At 41.3% G+C, this 13,538-nt stretch overlaps 2 protein-coding genes across 7 annotated transcripts in view; one reads left to right on the forward strand and one right to left on the reverse strand.

Annotated features, from left to right (window-relative positions):
• The window catches only part of CILK1 (ciliogenesis associated kinase 1), a 488,937-nt gene extending 479,006 nt beyond the window's left edge, over positions 1-9,931 (reverse strand). For 2 of the 3 annotated variants that reach the window (XM_069606120.1, XM_069606118.1), the window contains exons 1-3: positions 9,776-9,931; positions 7,753-8,019; positions 4,310-4,364 (exon numbers count right to left, since the gene is read on the reverse strand). In XM_069606120.1, coding sequence (XP_069462221.1) covers positions 4,310-4,364; positions 7,753-7,853 — 156 coding nt within the window. In that variant the 5' untranslated portion in view covers positions 7,854-8,019; positions 9,776-9,931. The remainder of the gene's footprint in view (positions 1-4,309; positions 4,365-7,752; positions 8,020-9,775) is intronic. The other variant, XM_069606119.1, reaches the window with a different exon arrangement.
• A 59-nt stretch (positions 9,932-9,990) lies between these two features.
• The window catches only part of FBXO9 (F-box protein 9), a 1,471,688-nt gene continuing 1,468,140 nt past the window's right edge, over positions 9,991-13,538 (forward strand). For 3 of the 4 annotated variants that reach the window (XM_069606124.1, XM_069606121.1, XM_069606123.1), the window contains exon 1: positions 9,991-10,143. The gene's annotated coding sequence lies outside the window, so the exon portion shown is untranslated. The remainder of the gene's footprint in view (positions 10,144-13,538) is intronic. The other variant, XM_069606125.1, reaches the window with a different exon arrangement.

A 13,538-nucleotide genomic window follows, 5' to 3' on the forward strand; every position in this document is an offset into this window, starting at 1 on the left:
AGAGATAGGTTTGGAGGCTTGGCAGCAATTGATAGCATATTTGGTTACCTCGAAACAGGGAGACAAGGATAGGGATGAAACTCATACAAGAAGGCATCGGGCCTAGAGGGGGGAGATAAGGAATAAAAGAAGGATACAGGAGCATGGGTACAAAGGAGGACAGGGGGTACTTGGGGGGAGGAGGGGTCGGCAGGGGCATACTGACAAAATTTGATGTGAAATGCTGAGCAATGATGTAACATGGCTGCAAGTTGCCATGGTTATGTAAAACAATAAAAATTGTTCAATAAAAAAAAAAAAAAAAAAAAACACAACAATAGCAGGAAGACTTGTTGAAAGCCATAAGGAATCTGGCCGAGGGAGGCCAGCAGTAGAGACTGGTCTGAGCCCGAACGAAGGAGATCCAAGGGTGAAGTCATCACCCAAAATCCATTAAGAAGAGGAACAGTTTTGAAGGGTCAGCCCGAGAAGAGCAAAGAGAACTTTGTGTTTGTTTTGTGAATACATCAGGGCCTCAAAGGCAAGAGACTTTCAAGAGAATTAGAATTTGGCATCGACTGTCCCGAGCACAAGTTTGGCATCGACTTGTGCTGAGAAAGGTCGAGTGTGTGCTGTGCTCCAAACTCCCATCTGACTGGGGCTTCAGATGTGGGGAAGGGAGTTCCAAGCTACCACATCCTGACATATTATTAACGAACACTTTTTTCTTTTCTTAAAAACTACCCCACACCCTTTTTGTATTACTTGTGAGGTTTGGCAATAGGTTTCTAAGTATAGGCCCTCATTATTTGACACAACGCCACAAGGACTGCCTTATTTTTCATTTGATGGTCAAAGCTTGTTCCCATCTTAGATTTAGGTTTAGATGAGGCATTTTTCCCCCCTGCATACAGTTAAATAAACACCCTTTGTCTGTCCTACTTGTTGCCACCATGAGTTTCTCACACTGAGCATGCAGCTTTGTTCTTTTATGGGGTTATGGTTGTGATAGGATAGGTCCCTGGGATTCAAGACAGGACTTGGTAAATAACTTTTGTTTCAGCCTGCAAATTCATAAGAGATAACACCGGATATCATTTTTAGTATAATTTTAGAAGCCGCAATTATAAAAAGAAGATGTTATTAAAAAAAGACAGTGTGGTTCTCTCAGATTTCGATCAGGAAGGTGAAGAATGGCACAAAGTTATGTGCATTGACAGTCATGGGGCGTAGGATGTATACACCACTTACCCATGTCCTATTGCCGCAGATGCCCAACTGTCTACAGAGATACAATGTGTTTCTGAAGTACCTTAGGGCTTTAACTAAAAGATGTTAGAATTACATCTTCACAGGTTTAGTTTGTTCACCAACAGTCTACTACAACTAAAGACTGCACCAACGGATCTGAAGAGTTGAAGCATCAGCCAGTGCTCACCGGGAAGCACAATTCCATTCAACCATTTGTTAAACAGTGGAGTGAGAGGAGATTTCACGGCCCATGCAAGGCGATTTTCACCAGGACACCGGAATCCCTCCAGCGACACAGGAGAATGATAGAAATGTAAGTTACGTATGACCTAGCAAATTTCCTTTCACGCCAGTCGACCGGTACAAGACGGATGAAAAAAACATTAAGGATATTAGAGAAAAATCAGAAGGAAAATGAATACTATGATATTTTGTTATGTGGGTTTTCTGGTTCCTTTAGTTTCCTGTTCCAATGGATCAGGAAGAACAAATGTAAATATGTATGAGTTGTCTAGGGGTATAGAGATTAATTAAGTATTGTTACGGTCACCAAAAGGCCTGGAAAACAAAATTCATAAAATTGAACGATATCGTAGGCACGCATGGTTTCGGTGCAGAGAAAATTTGGTATTGACATATGAAGGAAGTGGGGAGAGAGAAATCATCAGTATCTTGTTATATCGGCTCCTCGTTCCCCACGCTTCTGGCATATCTAGGTTATTTATTCCAGTTCAAATAGAATCTAGAGTTGCACTGTTGGTGCACCTAGCCTTGTGGTGGGTTGGAGGGCAGTTTTCAAGGTCAGCCTGTTACAGCTTCAGTCATTCCTATTGAAAAGAGGAATGTATTAAAAAAAGATGTTACGGCATAGGAAAATAATGTACGTTATACCAAAAGGATACAACTGAATCTCAAAGGCTCTATTGTCGTAGATAACCGATGGGAGTAAGGAGTTAAGAGTTGTAAAGCTGGTGGAACGAAGGGCTATACTGATGATAGCGCAAATTAATGAAGATTGCGGAAATATCTGGAACCGTCACATAAGATGTCTGACATGGCTCAAGGAGCCAGAGAAATCTGTTAAGAATCAGCTACTTACACATTTTAAGGGCAATGGCAAAGTGCCTGTGGGCAATAATGGAAACTGCAGTCGCATAATACGCTTTGCGGTCCCGGCTGGAGGAAACACCTGCATTAAACACTGCATGGACTTATGGAACAAACTCCTATCGACAATTGCCTCCAGCCTGGCGGGATGCGTGCAGAATGACTACACTGCATGTGCCCATTTACGTGGTTCTCGGAAAACACTTGACATTTGGAAGAACGGTATCAAAAACTGTATCTGTGTCTTCCTTGCCCCCTGTGCCCCTTGCATCATTTGAGTTTCCACATGAAAACAGTATATCAAACGTTACTGAGCTTTTGACGATGGAATGTTCTAGTACGGTCAAATGCTCAAATGATTTTTCAGCGGCATTTACAGAAGCATTTAACAAGATTTCTGAGCAGTACAGACTACACTGCATAAACTGAAACAGGCCATGGAAAGTAGACTGGCATTAAATCAGATTCATGGATTGACTCTTGATTCACGTGGATTGCGTCATGGATGAGGTGTGCAATGAAGATCCTGGTGCCAATCACCATTTTTGTACTGTGTATGTTTTGCCTTTGTCAAGTTTTTCTCTAGCTGCTGTTCCTTCAACATGCCAGGAACTGCTCGCATAATGTTTGCCAACCAGTCCAAATCTAGGGCCACTGCCATTTCATGCCATGTGGGTACTGAAACTGGCATGAGGCTTCAGATTTGGGTCTAGGGAATATATTAGTTAATTAACTAAATGGGGGAATGCTGGGCTAGATTGATTTTATCCAAATAGAAAAGAGAAATTCATGTTGCGTGCACCGTATGAATGCTAAAAATGGATGCGATATTGTTACAATGTGGCAATTTTTCACATATCTAGAATAGTTGATGTTTGTTAAAGGCTACTTTTAGTGTTATTTTGTGTCAAGTGTGATACATTTTAGATTTGTATACATGTAGCGACATAAATTGTGTGAATATAATAAGGGAGCACATTGTAAAACTTGGCACAATGAGATTTAAAAGCACAAAAGTTTCATATACGTTTAGTCTTGAACACATACACATAAAAAAAATAAACAAGTACGCATTCTTGTTTGGGGAAACCATGCATGTCAGATTTAACATTGCAGGTCCGTGACCAAGTGGAACCTGTACTAAAAATGTACTGTATGCCATGTTAGGATTATGTGTCTTGCAGGAAGAAATCAAAGAAGAGGGTTGGGCTTGTATCTGCAATGTCATGAAAATTGTATACACAAGCGGATGGTGGGTGCCACATTGGAAGGAAGCCAATGAGATTGTGGGGATTAGATTGCCTTGCATAGGGTTAATCCATTTGTATTTTGGGTAATGACTTGCAAGGGAATATGAGGGAAATGGTAAATGTGGGAGTGTGCTAAGGGTTATGGAAATGTATACATACTGTATCTATTCTGTGGTACAGGGAGAGTCTCAGGTTAGTTCAATCTCCAAGGAGTTGTCTAGCTTCTCTCCCAGCAGCCGTTGCGAAATAAACTTGGTTTAATGACAATGTGCCTTCACTTCTTGAGAGGTGGGCTATTTTAAAGTACAGAGATCCAAGGTCAGCCCTGGCAGGGACATTATGGGCTTTAGAGACGCAGGAGTCCAGAACGAGCCATAGGGGACCACTTTAGTTTCATCCATCTCAGTCTACCCAGACCAGTTCTTTAAAACTTTAATAAAACACCATATATCTACTATCTTTGTGTTGTCACAGATGGCCACAAAAATCCACAAAGTTATCTCACTGTGCATGCCTGAATGTTAATTAATCATTAAATTTAAGCACACGTTTGTATGGTGGATTTCATGCTCAGTGGCAAATACGCAAAACACATGCAAAAGGGTAAGAAAAAGCAGGACTGGAAAAAGAAAAGAAAAAAAGCTTTCCTAGAATCAAACAACTAACATCTGCGCCATACCAAAACTTTCTAAGGGTTTATTTACTTAACGATACATGAATACCTTAACTTCACGTAGATTCATGCATTCCTCCCAGGAATAAAACTTCCTTTTCATCCTACAGAAGAAACAATGAAACGTAGTGAAAAGGGACATCTTTGAGCTCTTAAAACTAACATACTATGAGCAAAACAAACAAAAAACATAGTTTCCCCTTCACCGAGTTAATAACAGAATGGTATTGTTGGCCTTAGAAAAATGCTACCCCTTTGTCTAACTTCAAAAGGCATAAAAAGATAAATTGCTGCTGCCAGGGTTTAGAAATTATCTCCAGTGTAAGTAGCGATCTCGGGACCAAGTGCAGTGGTGAACAAGGAATTATGAGCTCAACAACATATACATTTCAAATGATCTCATGAACTTTTTAGGATGGCAAAATTGTGCTATACATGTTCTTTAGTCAAATGTTCCCTGCAGCATTGCTCACAATGTAATCCCTCTGTAGACCGGCCCTATCCTAATACAGCTGTAGTTGGTTCTCACTACAATTTAAAACATGTATTATTTCAAATTCTCAATGTAGTTCTGAAGGATTAGTTCTGCCCAACATAAATTCCACTTATAATAGTATCATTCCACTCCTTCTGCTTAATACTGCATTTCAACTTCCAAAAATGTTCTGAAATGTATCAATGAGAAGCTTTATCTCTCTCGCTCTCCCTCACTACCTCACCAAGATGATTAATTTCGACCTTCATATTGTTGGCCTTGCACTTCAACTTGTAACAATGTCTGAATGTTAATTACCACTCACTCTCTGGGCCCTTGCTCTCTGCTCTTCTCAGGTCCTCTTCGGTTCATGCACTCACAGTTCCTGTTCTTCCTTGTTAGGCAAGGTTTGAATGCAGTACCCTCTGGGACCACTACAGACAACTATGACAACAGGTGTAAGCAAAACAAACCTTTGGTATAAGTCTGTACCACACAGTTTTGGTAGTGTGTTGAGCAGCCAGGTTTATCTCAAGAGGGAATGTGAGCAGTAATGATGTTACACAGAGGTCTACAATTACAGGTGTTCAAATAAACTCTTACACTCAAGGTTTCTTGGGTAAATATTTATAAAATGTATTAACCATTCAATTATAATACACTTCAATACTATTTCAGAAATACTTTTCAAGAGGAGTAAAAGGCAAAGATTATTAGAACATGAAAGGTTACAATTATTCTTACACAGTGCACATATTAAGAGTCAATTCAATTCAATAGGCTAGACCAAAGTAAATGGGTTAAAGTCTTGGATAGGATAAAGCAATTCTGGTGGTTAAACAGAAATGTCTTTGCAAAAGTTCTTAGGAATAGTTTGTAGCAAGAAGAATCATATGTTGGGTCACACGCTGATTAGGCCTGTGAGTTGGGAAAGTTTCAAGCACTTTCCCAGTGAGAGGTAAGTACTCTCAGTCTGGTTTTACAGTACCTTACAAATGAAGAAAAAGAGGCAGCTGATGACTTCTGTTCCTGGCAGTTCCTGCAGATCTCGCTGTTCCTGGGCCTCAGTCGTGGGGACAAGAGGGAGGAAGTCAGGGGACTCCAGCACTGCACTTCAACAAAGTCAACAGCTCGGAACTGGCAAACTTCGATTCTGGTAGCTGTAAAACAAGCACACAAACTGGTGTCCCTCTCCCTGGTGCTACGGTTTCCTGCAGCAACTCTGAGGAAATTCAACCAGCTCCGAGATAAGGTATCCAGGTGGCTTATTGTCGAGTTGATTGGTCCCACCAACTCAAAAGGGAGAAGTCGTTGTTGCAGGGGCTTTCTGTCGAGGTGAACTTGGTGATTCAGACCTGCAGCAGGGCTTCACCAGGCAAACCAACAGTCCCGGAGTTGTAGCAGCCATCCTCTTCAAGCTCATCTTCGGTTCTTTTGTTCCAGTGGTCGACTGCCTTCCAATCCAAGAGACTCGCCTTTTATTCAGTTCTCTCCCATTCATTCCAGCCTAGCTGTCACTCACCCAGCAGGGTGGCTGTCCTTCACGCACAGTCAGCCAATCACCACAGAGTGCATCTGGGTCTCCTAGGACACTAAACACAGGGAGATTCGGGCATCTCCCTCACTTCCTGCCCACCCCAGACACTCGGGTGCCAGAGGCGGTCTTCACTCCTGAAGCCCGCCAAAGGAACAAAAGGGACCAAACTAGGTTTGGTGCGCAGAGACAAACTCTAGAAGGGCCTTTCCAAAAAGTAATGGCGAAAAAAGAAGACCGGGATCTGTTTAAAAAAAGGGGGCTCGGACGCCATCTTGAAAAACATGGCTCCCACGATTTAACGCTATCGGAGCTAAGAATAGTTTGCGGTCGGGAAAAATCATGGTAGTTAGTTGTAAAACCACTGCCACCAGCCATTCCCAGTGGAAAGGGTAGCATTTCACTGCTACATGAGTATCTTGACATAGGGGATACTAAGTAACCCCTCCAGCACTCTATTGTAAAATAGGGTGTGCTGGGTCTAGGAATTTAAAAAGACTAATAAAGTCATTTTCTCTTTACTAACTCTGGGAAACAGTAGTTTATCCCAGAGAAGGTATTTAAACCTTGGAAAAGCCTGTAATGGTTTCCCTGTGCCACTGCACTGAGGGTGCTGTGTGACACAAATGAAAAGATGATGCCTATGGAGTGGTCTAAAACTCCATAACCAAAGAAAACACAAGAGTAAAACACATATCAAAATACATGAGAGAGTGGGAAAAAAGGCTCACACTCTCTCCAGGTAAAAAAAAAATCAAGTTCTCAAAATCCAGCAAAGTTGCTGTGGGTCTCTAAGGTGAAGAGAATTGGCACATTTTTGAGAATTCTCCCTAACATTCCTCCACATGTTGGAGACCATGTTCACTCTACCTCTGCAGGCCAAGTTAAAATAGGGGTTCACCCCTCAGTCCCCATTTCTTAATCTGGCGCCACTTATAATGATCATGATGCAGTGAGCTCTTGCTAGAAGACCAATGAATGCGCCATATCCCTCCAACGCCACACCTCATTGTTGGACTGCTCTTCTTTGGTGTCTCCACGAATGCAGAGTAGCTTTCTCCTTCCACCTCCACTGTTGTAGTTGCTCACGGCCGTATTCTGTAGTTAGATGCACACAATGGGAACCCTTTGTCTCATTCTATTGCTACAGATTACCTCTTTGCCAAGGCTACAGTGATTTCTGGACCCACTTCTCCTTCAGATAAAAACCCCAAGAACGTTACACAACTTTGTTAGAGTGGCTGGCTACCATGCTTCACCTTGCAAGGAGAGCAAGAAAAGAGGTTTGGGAATATACCATCATAGAAAGGACTAGATTAAGAACAGTGTTAAGACATTAACCAAAACGAGATAAAGTCACATTTCTAATCATCTCTGTGTATATAAAACGAGAACACGACACTGATTACATTTGGAAACGGTCTAAAATAACATTAGATAAATAAGGGGAATACTGAAGCAAGAAAATAGGGGAAGTACATACTTTTTAATGGCAACTAGCTCTCCAGAGTCCACACTTCTTCCCAAGAGAACGGAGCCGTAGGTGCCATCACCAAGTTGTTTTAGCGTAGTGTACCTATTCATGGTCTGGTCTTTTTGGTTTTAAAGTCATGCCAATACTCCCTAGGTACTTTTTCCCACCTGCAACATGTCTCAGGTTTAAAAAATGTTTTCTGAAACGCCTGCAACCCAAAGGAGCCGGGACTGTACACAGGCTTGCCAGTCATATTTCTAAAGATCAATGCTTATCCTGTTAAAAAAAAATAAAGGAGTACTGTTAATTCAAATTAAAGTTTTCGTGTTTATGCAAAGTTTGAAAAAGCTTGAAATACATTTTGCAGCCCTCTAACCTAAGCAGTATCAAATACAATGTTCTAGTAAAAGACACTCGTGAACTAAACTAACCATTAACATGTGGGACTTCAATCGCTTCCTACGTAAATTAGGAGGATACAGGTTTCGAAATTGTTGGGACTAGATACCAAAGAAACTTGGTAGATGTATTATGCTTTTATGTTTCAATAAGTCAGCCACTTATACGTTGATCCAGGTTTGGCATCTCCAGATGCAGACGCCTGTGTAGACTGTCATAGCACCTCGACACTAGATGGTCTAAAACATCTACTTATTCAATGCCCCGTATTGCAGGCACGGCTTAAATTCTGTGATTTAAGTGGAATAAGAAATCGTGGGGCGAGTCTAATATGACTCGATGCAATATGTGAAGCGATGTTTAGGGTGGAGTAGTTCAGCCTCAAATCCCAAGTAGCTAATGAACCATCAAAGGAGGTGGGATCTATACAATTAAAGAAGTGCATTAACAGACACCATCTGGTTTTCAGTTGCAATGAAATGGAGTAAATTCTACTTTAAAAAATGTATTCAGATATAATTAGAGTGCAATACAAACCGACCAAAATATATTCAATTATAAAACAGAACATTAAAATAGGCAGGTGCACTATGAAAACGTTATTTTAAAAGAAATTCATAATTCTCGTGTACCTAATTAAAATAAAGAGTTGCAAAAAAAAATATATATATATATATATCTCATAACGTCCCTTCGTGTTTACAAACAACCTTTAACTGATACTGTGAGTTTAAATAAGGCCGATAGTGGCCTGTTGGCGAATAGCAATATTTTCACTCATACTTTTATTTACATTACTTCAGGGGAGTAATTTTGTTGGGGAACTCAGTTCGACAGCCCCGGCAGAAAGGCAGGGCTGAGCCCTGGCTAACTCCGGCCCAAATAAAGGTCCGCTTAAATTACTAAATAGATTTGCACACTCACCTTTGGCATAGATATGTTTTGATATGATAATTTATTGCAAATCTGAGAGATCGAGTTCTTTACTTAGTACTTCATACACACTATGGAATTACAGTACAGTTGTGCCGGGCATGTTGCAATTTAATGAATTCACATTAGAGCTTTTATGAAATTACAATCCTGTTATTTTGGATAAAATAGCATTGTGAAACAATATAGAGTGCACGAACTGAGATTAAAGTAGTAATATATAGTACGGACTGTAAAGATAGTTACTTGTATATGCAATACTTTTAAACTTTATATATAGTTTTTAGCAAACCGTATGAAATCAGTAATAAAGGTTTACTTAACTAATCACACTTGTTAAACAAAGAACTGAAAAGCAAGTTCTAGCATTCATTCCGCTCATCATCGAGTTGTGCATTTAGACAATACACCGACCCATTCCCGTCTACCAATTCGCAGTATACAGCCGTACATTCATCCGACCCACCTGCCTGCATCTGCCGGTAATCAAGCCCTTCGCATCCCAGTCAACGCCAGCCCACAATCCCCTACCATTCGCATTCAGGGGCTTTTGAAACCGCATGCTGATTACCTGAGTCCATCGCACTCCTAAACGGGCTTCTGACATTCCGCCCAAAAGTGCACAATCCTAACAGACTTCATCTAAGAAATCAGAGCGCCCTTTTTCGGTCTGTACTCTACTTTATGCAACCCGACTTACTGTGCAGGCAGACGATTCCCTGTTCCTCAAACGCTGGTTCTGTGCTACTGTTCCTCTGCCCATCCGCTTAAGCTCTCTCATTTTGAGAGGGGAATTCTTTTCCTGCAGGCAATAGTATGAGAAGAGCAAGAAGCTCTCTCTCTGGCAGCGCTAGTACGTACACAACCAGGAAGTGTCTTGACGTCCTTGTCACGTGATATCTCTGTGTTTGGGTGCTTTTCTTCAATGGGGAAGGAGTCGTGGTCGCCTGTCCTGAAAACTGCTGTACTTGTTGGTATTGGAGTGGAATCCGGTCGCTCACGGTGGAAGCACAGCCGCAACCATTTGTGAACCAGTGACTCACTAGCTACGCCGAGCCTAGGGTTTTGGTGAGTAGAGGGTTAGGCAGCCTGGCGTGTCCACGGACGGAGGTGGGAATAGTTCCAAAACAATTGGTGTTTATGTATTGGCTTACCTGGGCAGAGTAGAGCAAGCCACTCACCCATTCAGAGCCATGTAAGATTTGGGACAGCACTTGTTTGCACCCACACTACCGTACTTATGGAATACCAAGTATGTGGGAACGCCCTCACTTTGATCTGACTTTCTGCTTCTCCTTGATATGGTGCACAACGGCGGAATACTGATTAAATCGGTAGCCCGCACAAGACATGTAGCGAGGCACTTGCACTCCTATTTTAGAACGATTTCGCTGTCTCAGCCTGTCCCTTCACCCGCATCCAACTTCTACCTTATCGTTCTTGCCCGGGCCATCCACTACCTCAGCTGTCGTTACAATTACTAGCATGTCTTCTCGTTTATTAACTCTTGCTATCGCAGCTTTGCTGTGTGTCAACACTAGATGTTGGTATTATCCAATTCATGGTACTCGTTGTATCTAAATAAAAAGGATGAGCTCAATTTGCTTGATTTTGAACATGTTTTAGTTACACGCTGTTTTCTACATATCACCAGAGGCCTGCAAGCACAGTCTCGTTTTGATGATTGGCTAGAATTACATGCATGATAAAACACCAGGAGACAAGCTCTCCATATTATTTCACCCAGTTGTGCCATTTTAAATGGATTCCTTTGATGGGGAGGGGCATGGGGAATAAAAAACGCTCTGCATGTTTCACTGCTCCATGCAGGGAAAGGACATATCCACCTACATCCAGGGACGTCATTTCACCAAAATGGCAGAGGTAGCGCAAGTGACATCACATGACCTGTAAGCTCTGATGACATCACAGGAAGTGATGTCATTTTCCCCACCCTCAATCAAGTGCCATCACAGCAAGTGATGGCACACCACCTTTCACCCCTTGGCAAAACAGGAAGTGGCATCACATAGCATTGTTCCTCAGTACACTAAGAAAATTATGGTCACAATATCACTATAATAAGATATACATTTCATACAAGAATGGATCACCATATTTAGCGTTAATATCGGTGTGTTTAGGCCCATATTACCAAATGACTGTGAATGTCTGCAGACGTCGGACAACCTGGACTATTGTACATCACTCTGGCTAAACTATAAACCGAGCATCTCAAAGAGGCCTAAACCCCAAAGCGCAGACCTCCAGTGCTTGCCAAGTGTCTGGCCAGAGACTAGAAACAGCAACTGACCAACACAAGTCCAACCAGAAGACAATCGGAGGCTGTACCACTTCATGTTTTTATTTTTTATTTCTTTATTGAAATTTGTATAACTTGCAGAGGATAAAAACAGCATCATATTATAACAGATAAACATCATTTAGACAACAAAACGGTATATTTATACAGCTTTTACAATAAGTATAAATGACGGAAAGAAAAGATAGAATCAGAGAAAAGAAAGAGCAGATGGGGAGAGAGAAAGAAGGAAGAAAACAAACTTATAAGGAAAGAAAAACAGATATATTCAACAAAAGGGAATATTTCGGATATACAATTCATTAAAGATATTCCATAAAGCAGAATATTAGTTGGCTTTTTTGATAAGCAACCTTCTCTCTACTTGAAAGAATGGCTAAATCCTGTGACCAACCATCAATGGAAGGCTTAGCATCACTCTTGCAGCAGTACAAGATCTGTTTCTTAGCTACCAATAGTGCCTGATAAGACCAAAGGAGCTGGCCAACAAAGAGCCGAATACTTGCCGGAAACAAGCCCAGCCCACATAGCAAAGGAGTGTGGGGGAGTTATACATCTCAGACAAGTTCCATACGCTGCAGGACATCATCCCAAAAGCTATCTCCCTCTGATAAGTCAAAACCCAATGCCTGGGTCCAATTAGCCCTACCCTGCTCAGAAGGAATGCTATTGCCCACCTGCGTAAGAAGTTTATACAGAGTAGAAGCAGATGGAGGCATACGTTTGGATAAATGCAATATGGCAGGGCGTTATGCAATGAGGCATTTAAAGGTGCAAGTAAATTATCAAAAACTTCACAGAGGACACAATATCAGCAATCCTCTGACATACGCAACTTATATTTAAACCTAAGGAACTCAAACGAGAGCTTTGAAACTCCATTGTAGATCTGTCCCAATCACCAGATGCCTGCAGACTGCCAAGAGGGCCATGAGAGAGTACGATTTATTAAAACGTAATTCTGAGTTCCTCCAGAGGGAAGATTTCCGAACTCCGTAGATATTTAACCCCAGAGCTTTCACAACATTTCTTCCAATCTTTTAGGATATGTCTAACAAACAGCGTGGATTTATCCGCAGCTATCTTTTTTTCCATACTAGGGAGACATTCTAAGGGGACTTGCTGCACAGCATTCTTCTCTACATTAACCCAGTTCAGGCAATTAGCTGCATCATCTCTTAACCAGAAATGTAAGGTGCGCAAGGTGAAGTCTCATATCATAGAGCCTATCAGGGAAACCAAAACCTCCCAAACGTATTGGTTTCATAAGTACATCCATTGGGATCCTTGATCTGCTCCCCTCTCCCATTAGAACGTGTTGTAAAACTCTATTGATGTCACAAAGTAAATCTCCCGTCAAGTGAAAAGGAAGCATAGTAAAGACGTAAAGCAGTTTTGGAAGCAGGGTCATCTTTATTACATTAATCTTTCCCAACAACGTTGGGTTCAGTCTTTTCCACTTCAAACATAGCACCGCTATCTCTGTGAGTTCGACTCGAATATTGGAAGATAATATAAGCAATTAACACGCCTAGAAATTTGTATTCCCAGATATACGAAATCATTCTGAAATTTGGAAGATCAATGTTTTAGATACATTGATTTTATAATCCTACACTTGACCAAAACTAGTTGGAGCCAAAATGAATTCCTTGAATGAAGCTTCAGGATCAGAAAGTAAAACGAAAAGGTCATTCGCGTTATGGAGAACTTTAGAGGTGCAGTTACCCATCAAGATACCCTTTATGCTAACGTTTTCCCTGATCGAGGTAACCAGAGGCTCTATAAAAAGAGCAAATATTAGAGGGGATAAGGGACAGCCCTGTCTTGTACCCCGATGGATTGGCAAACAATCCGATAAACAACTATTTACTAGTACTCTTGCCTCTGCATCATTATAGAGGGCAGTAAAGAGCTTCAAGAAATGACAGCCACAATTCACTCTTATTAATACTTGGCGGTAAAAAACCCAGCTAACCCTGTCGAACGCTTTTTCCGCATCAATGCTGATCGCAGCGTAGGGGTCCATTGAATTACTCTTCAAATGTATAACATCCAGTAGTTACCTTTAAATTATCATAACTATTTCTGCCAATGATGAAGCCTGTTTGATTTTGGTGGATCAATTTTTAGAAGCAGA

The sequence above is a fragment of the Ambystoma mexicanum genome, chromosome 4p, assembly GCF_040938575.1.
Source record: "Ambystoma mexicanum isolate Mex_15411 chromosome 4p, UKY_AmexF1_1, whole genome shotgun sequence".
Classification (NCBI taxonomy): Eukaryota; Metazoa; Chordata; class Amphibia; order Caudata; family Ambystomatidae; genus Ambystoma; species Ambystoma mexicanum.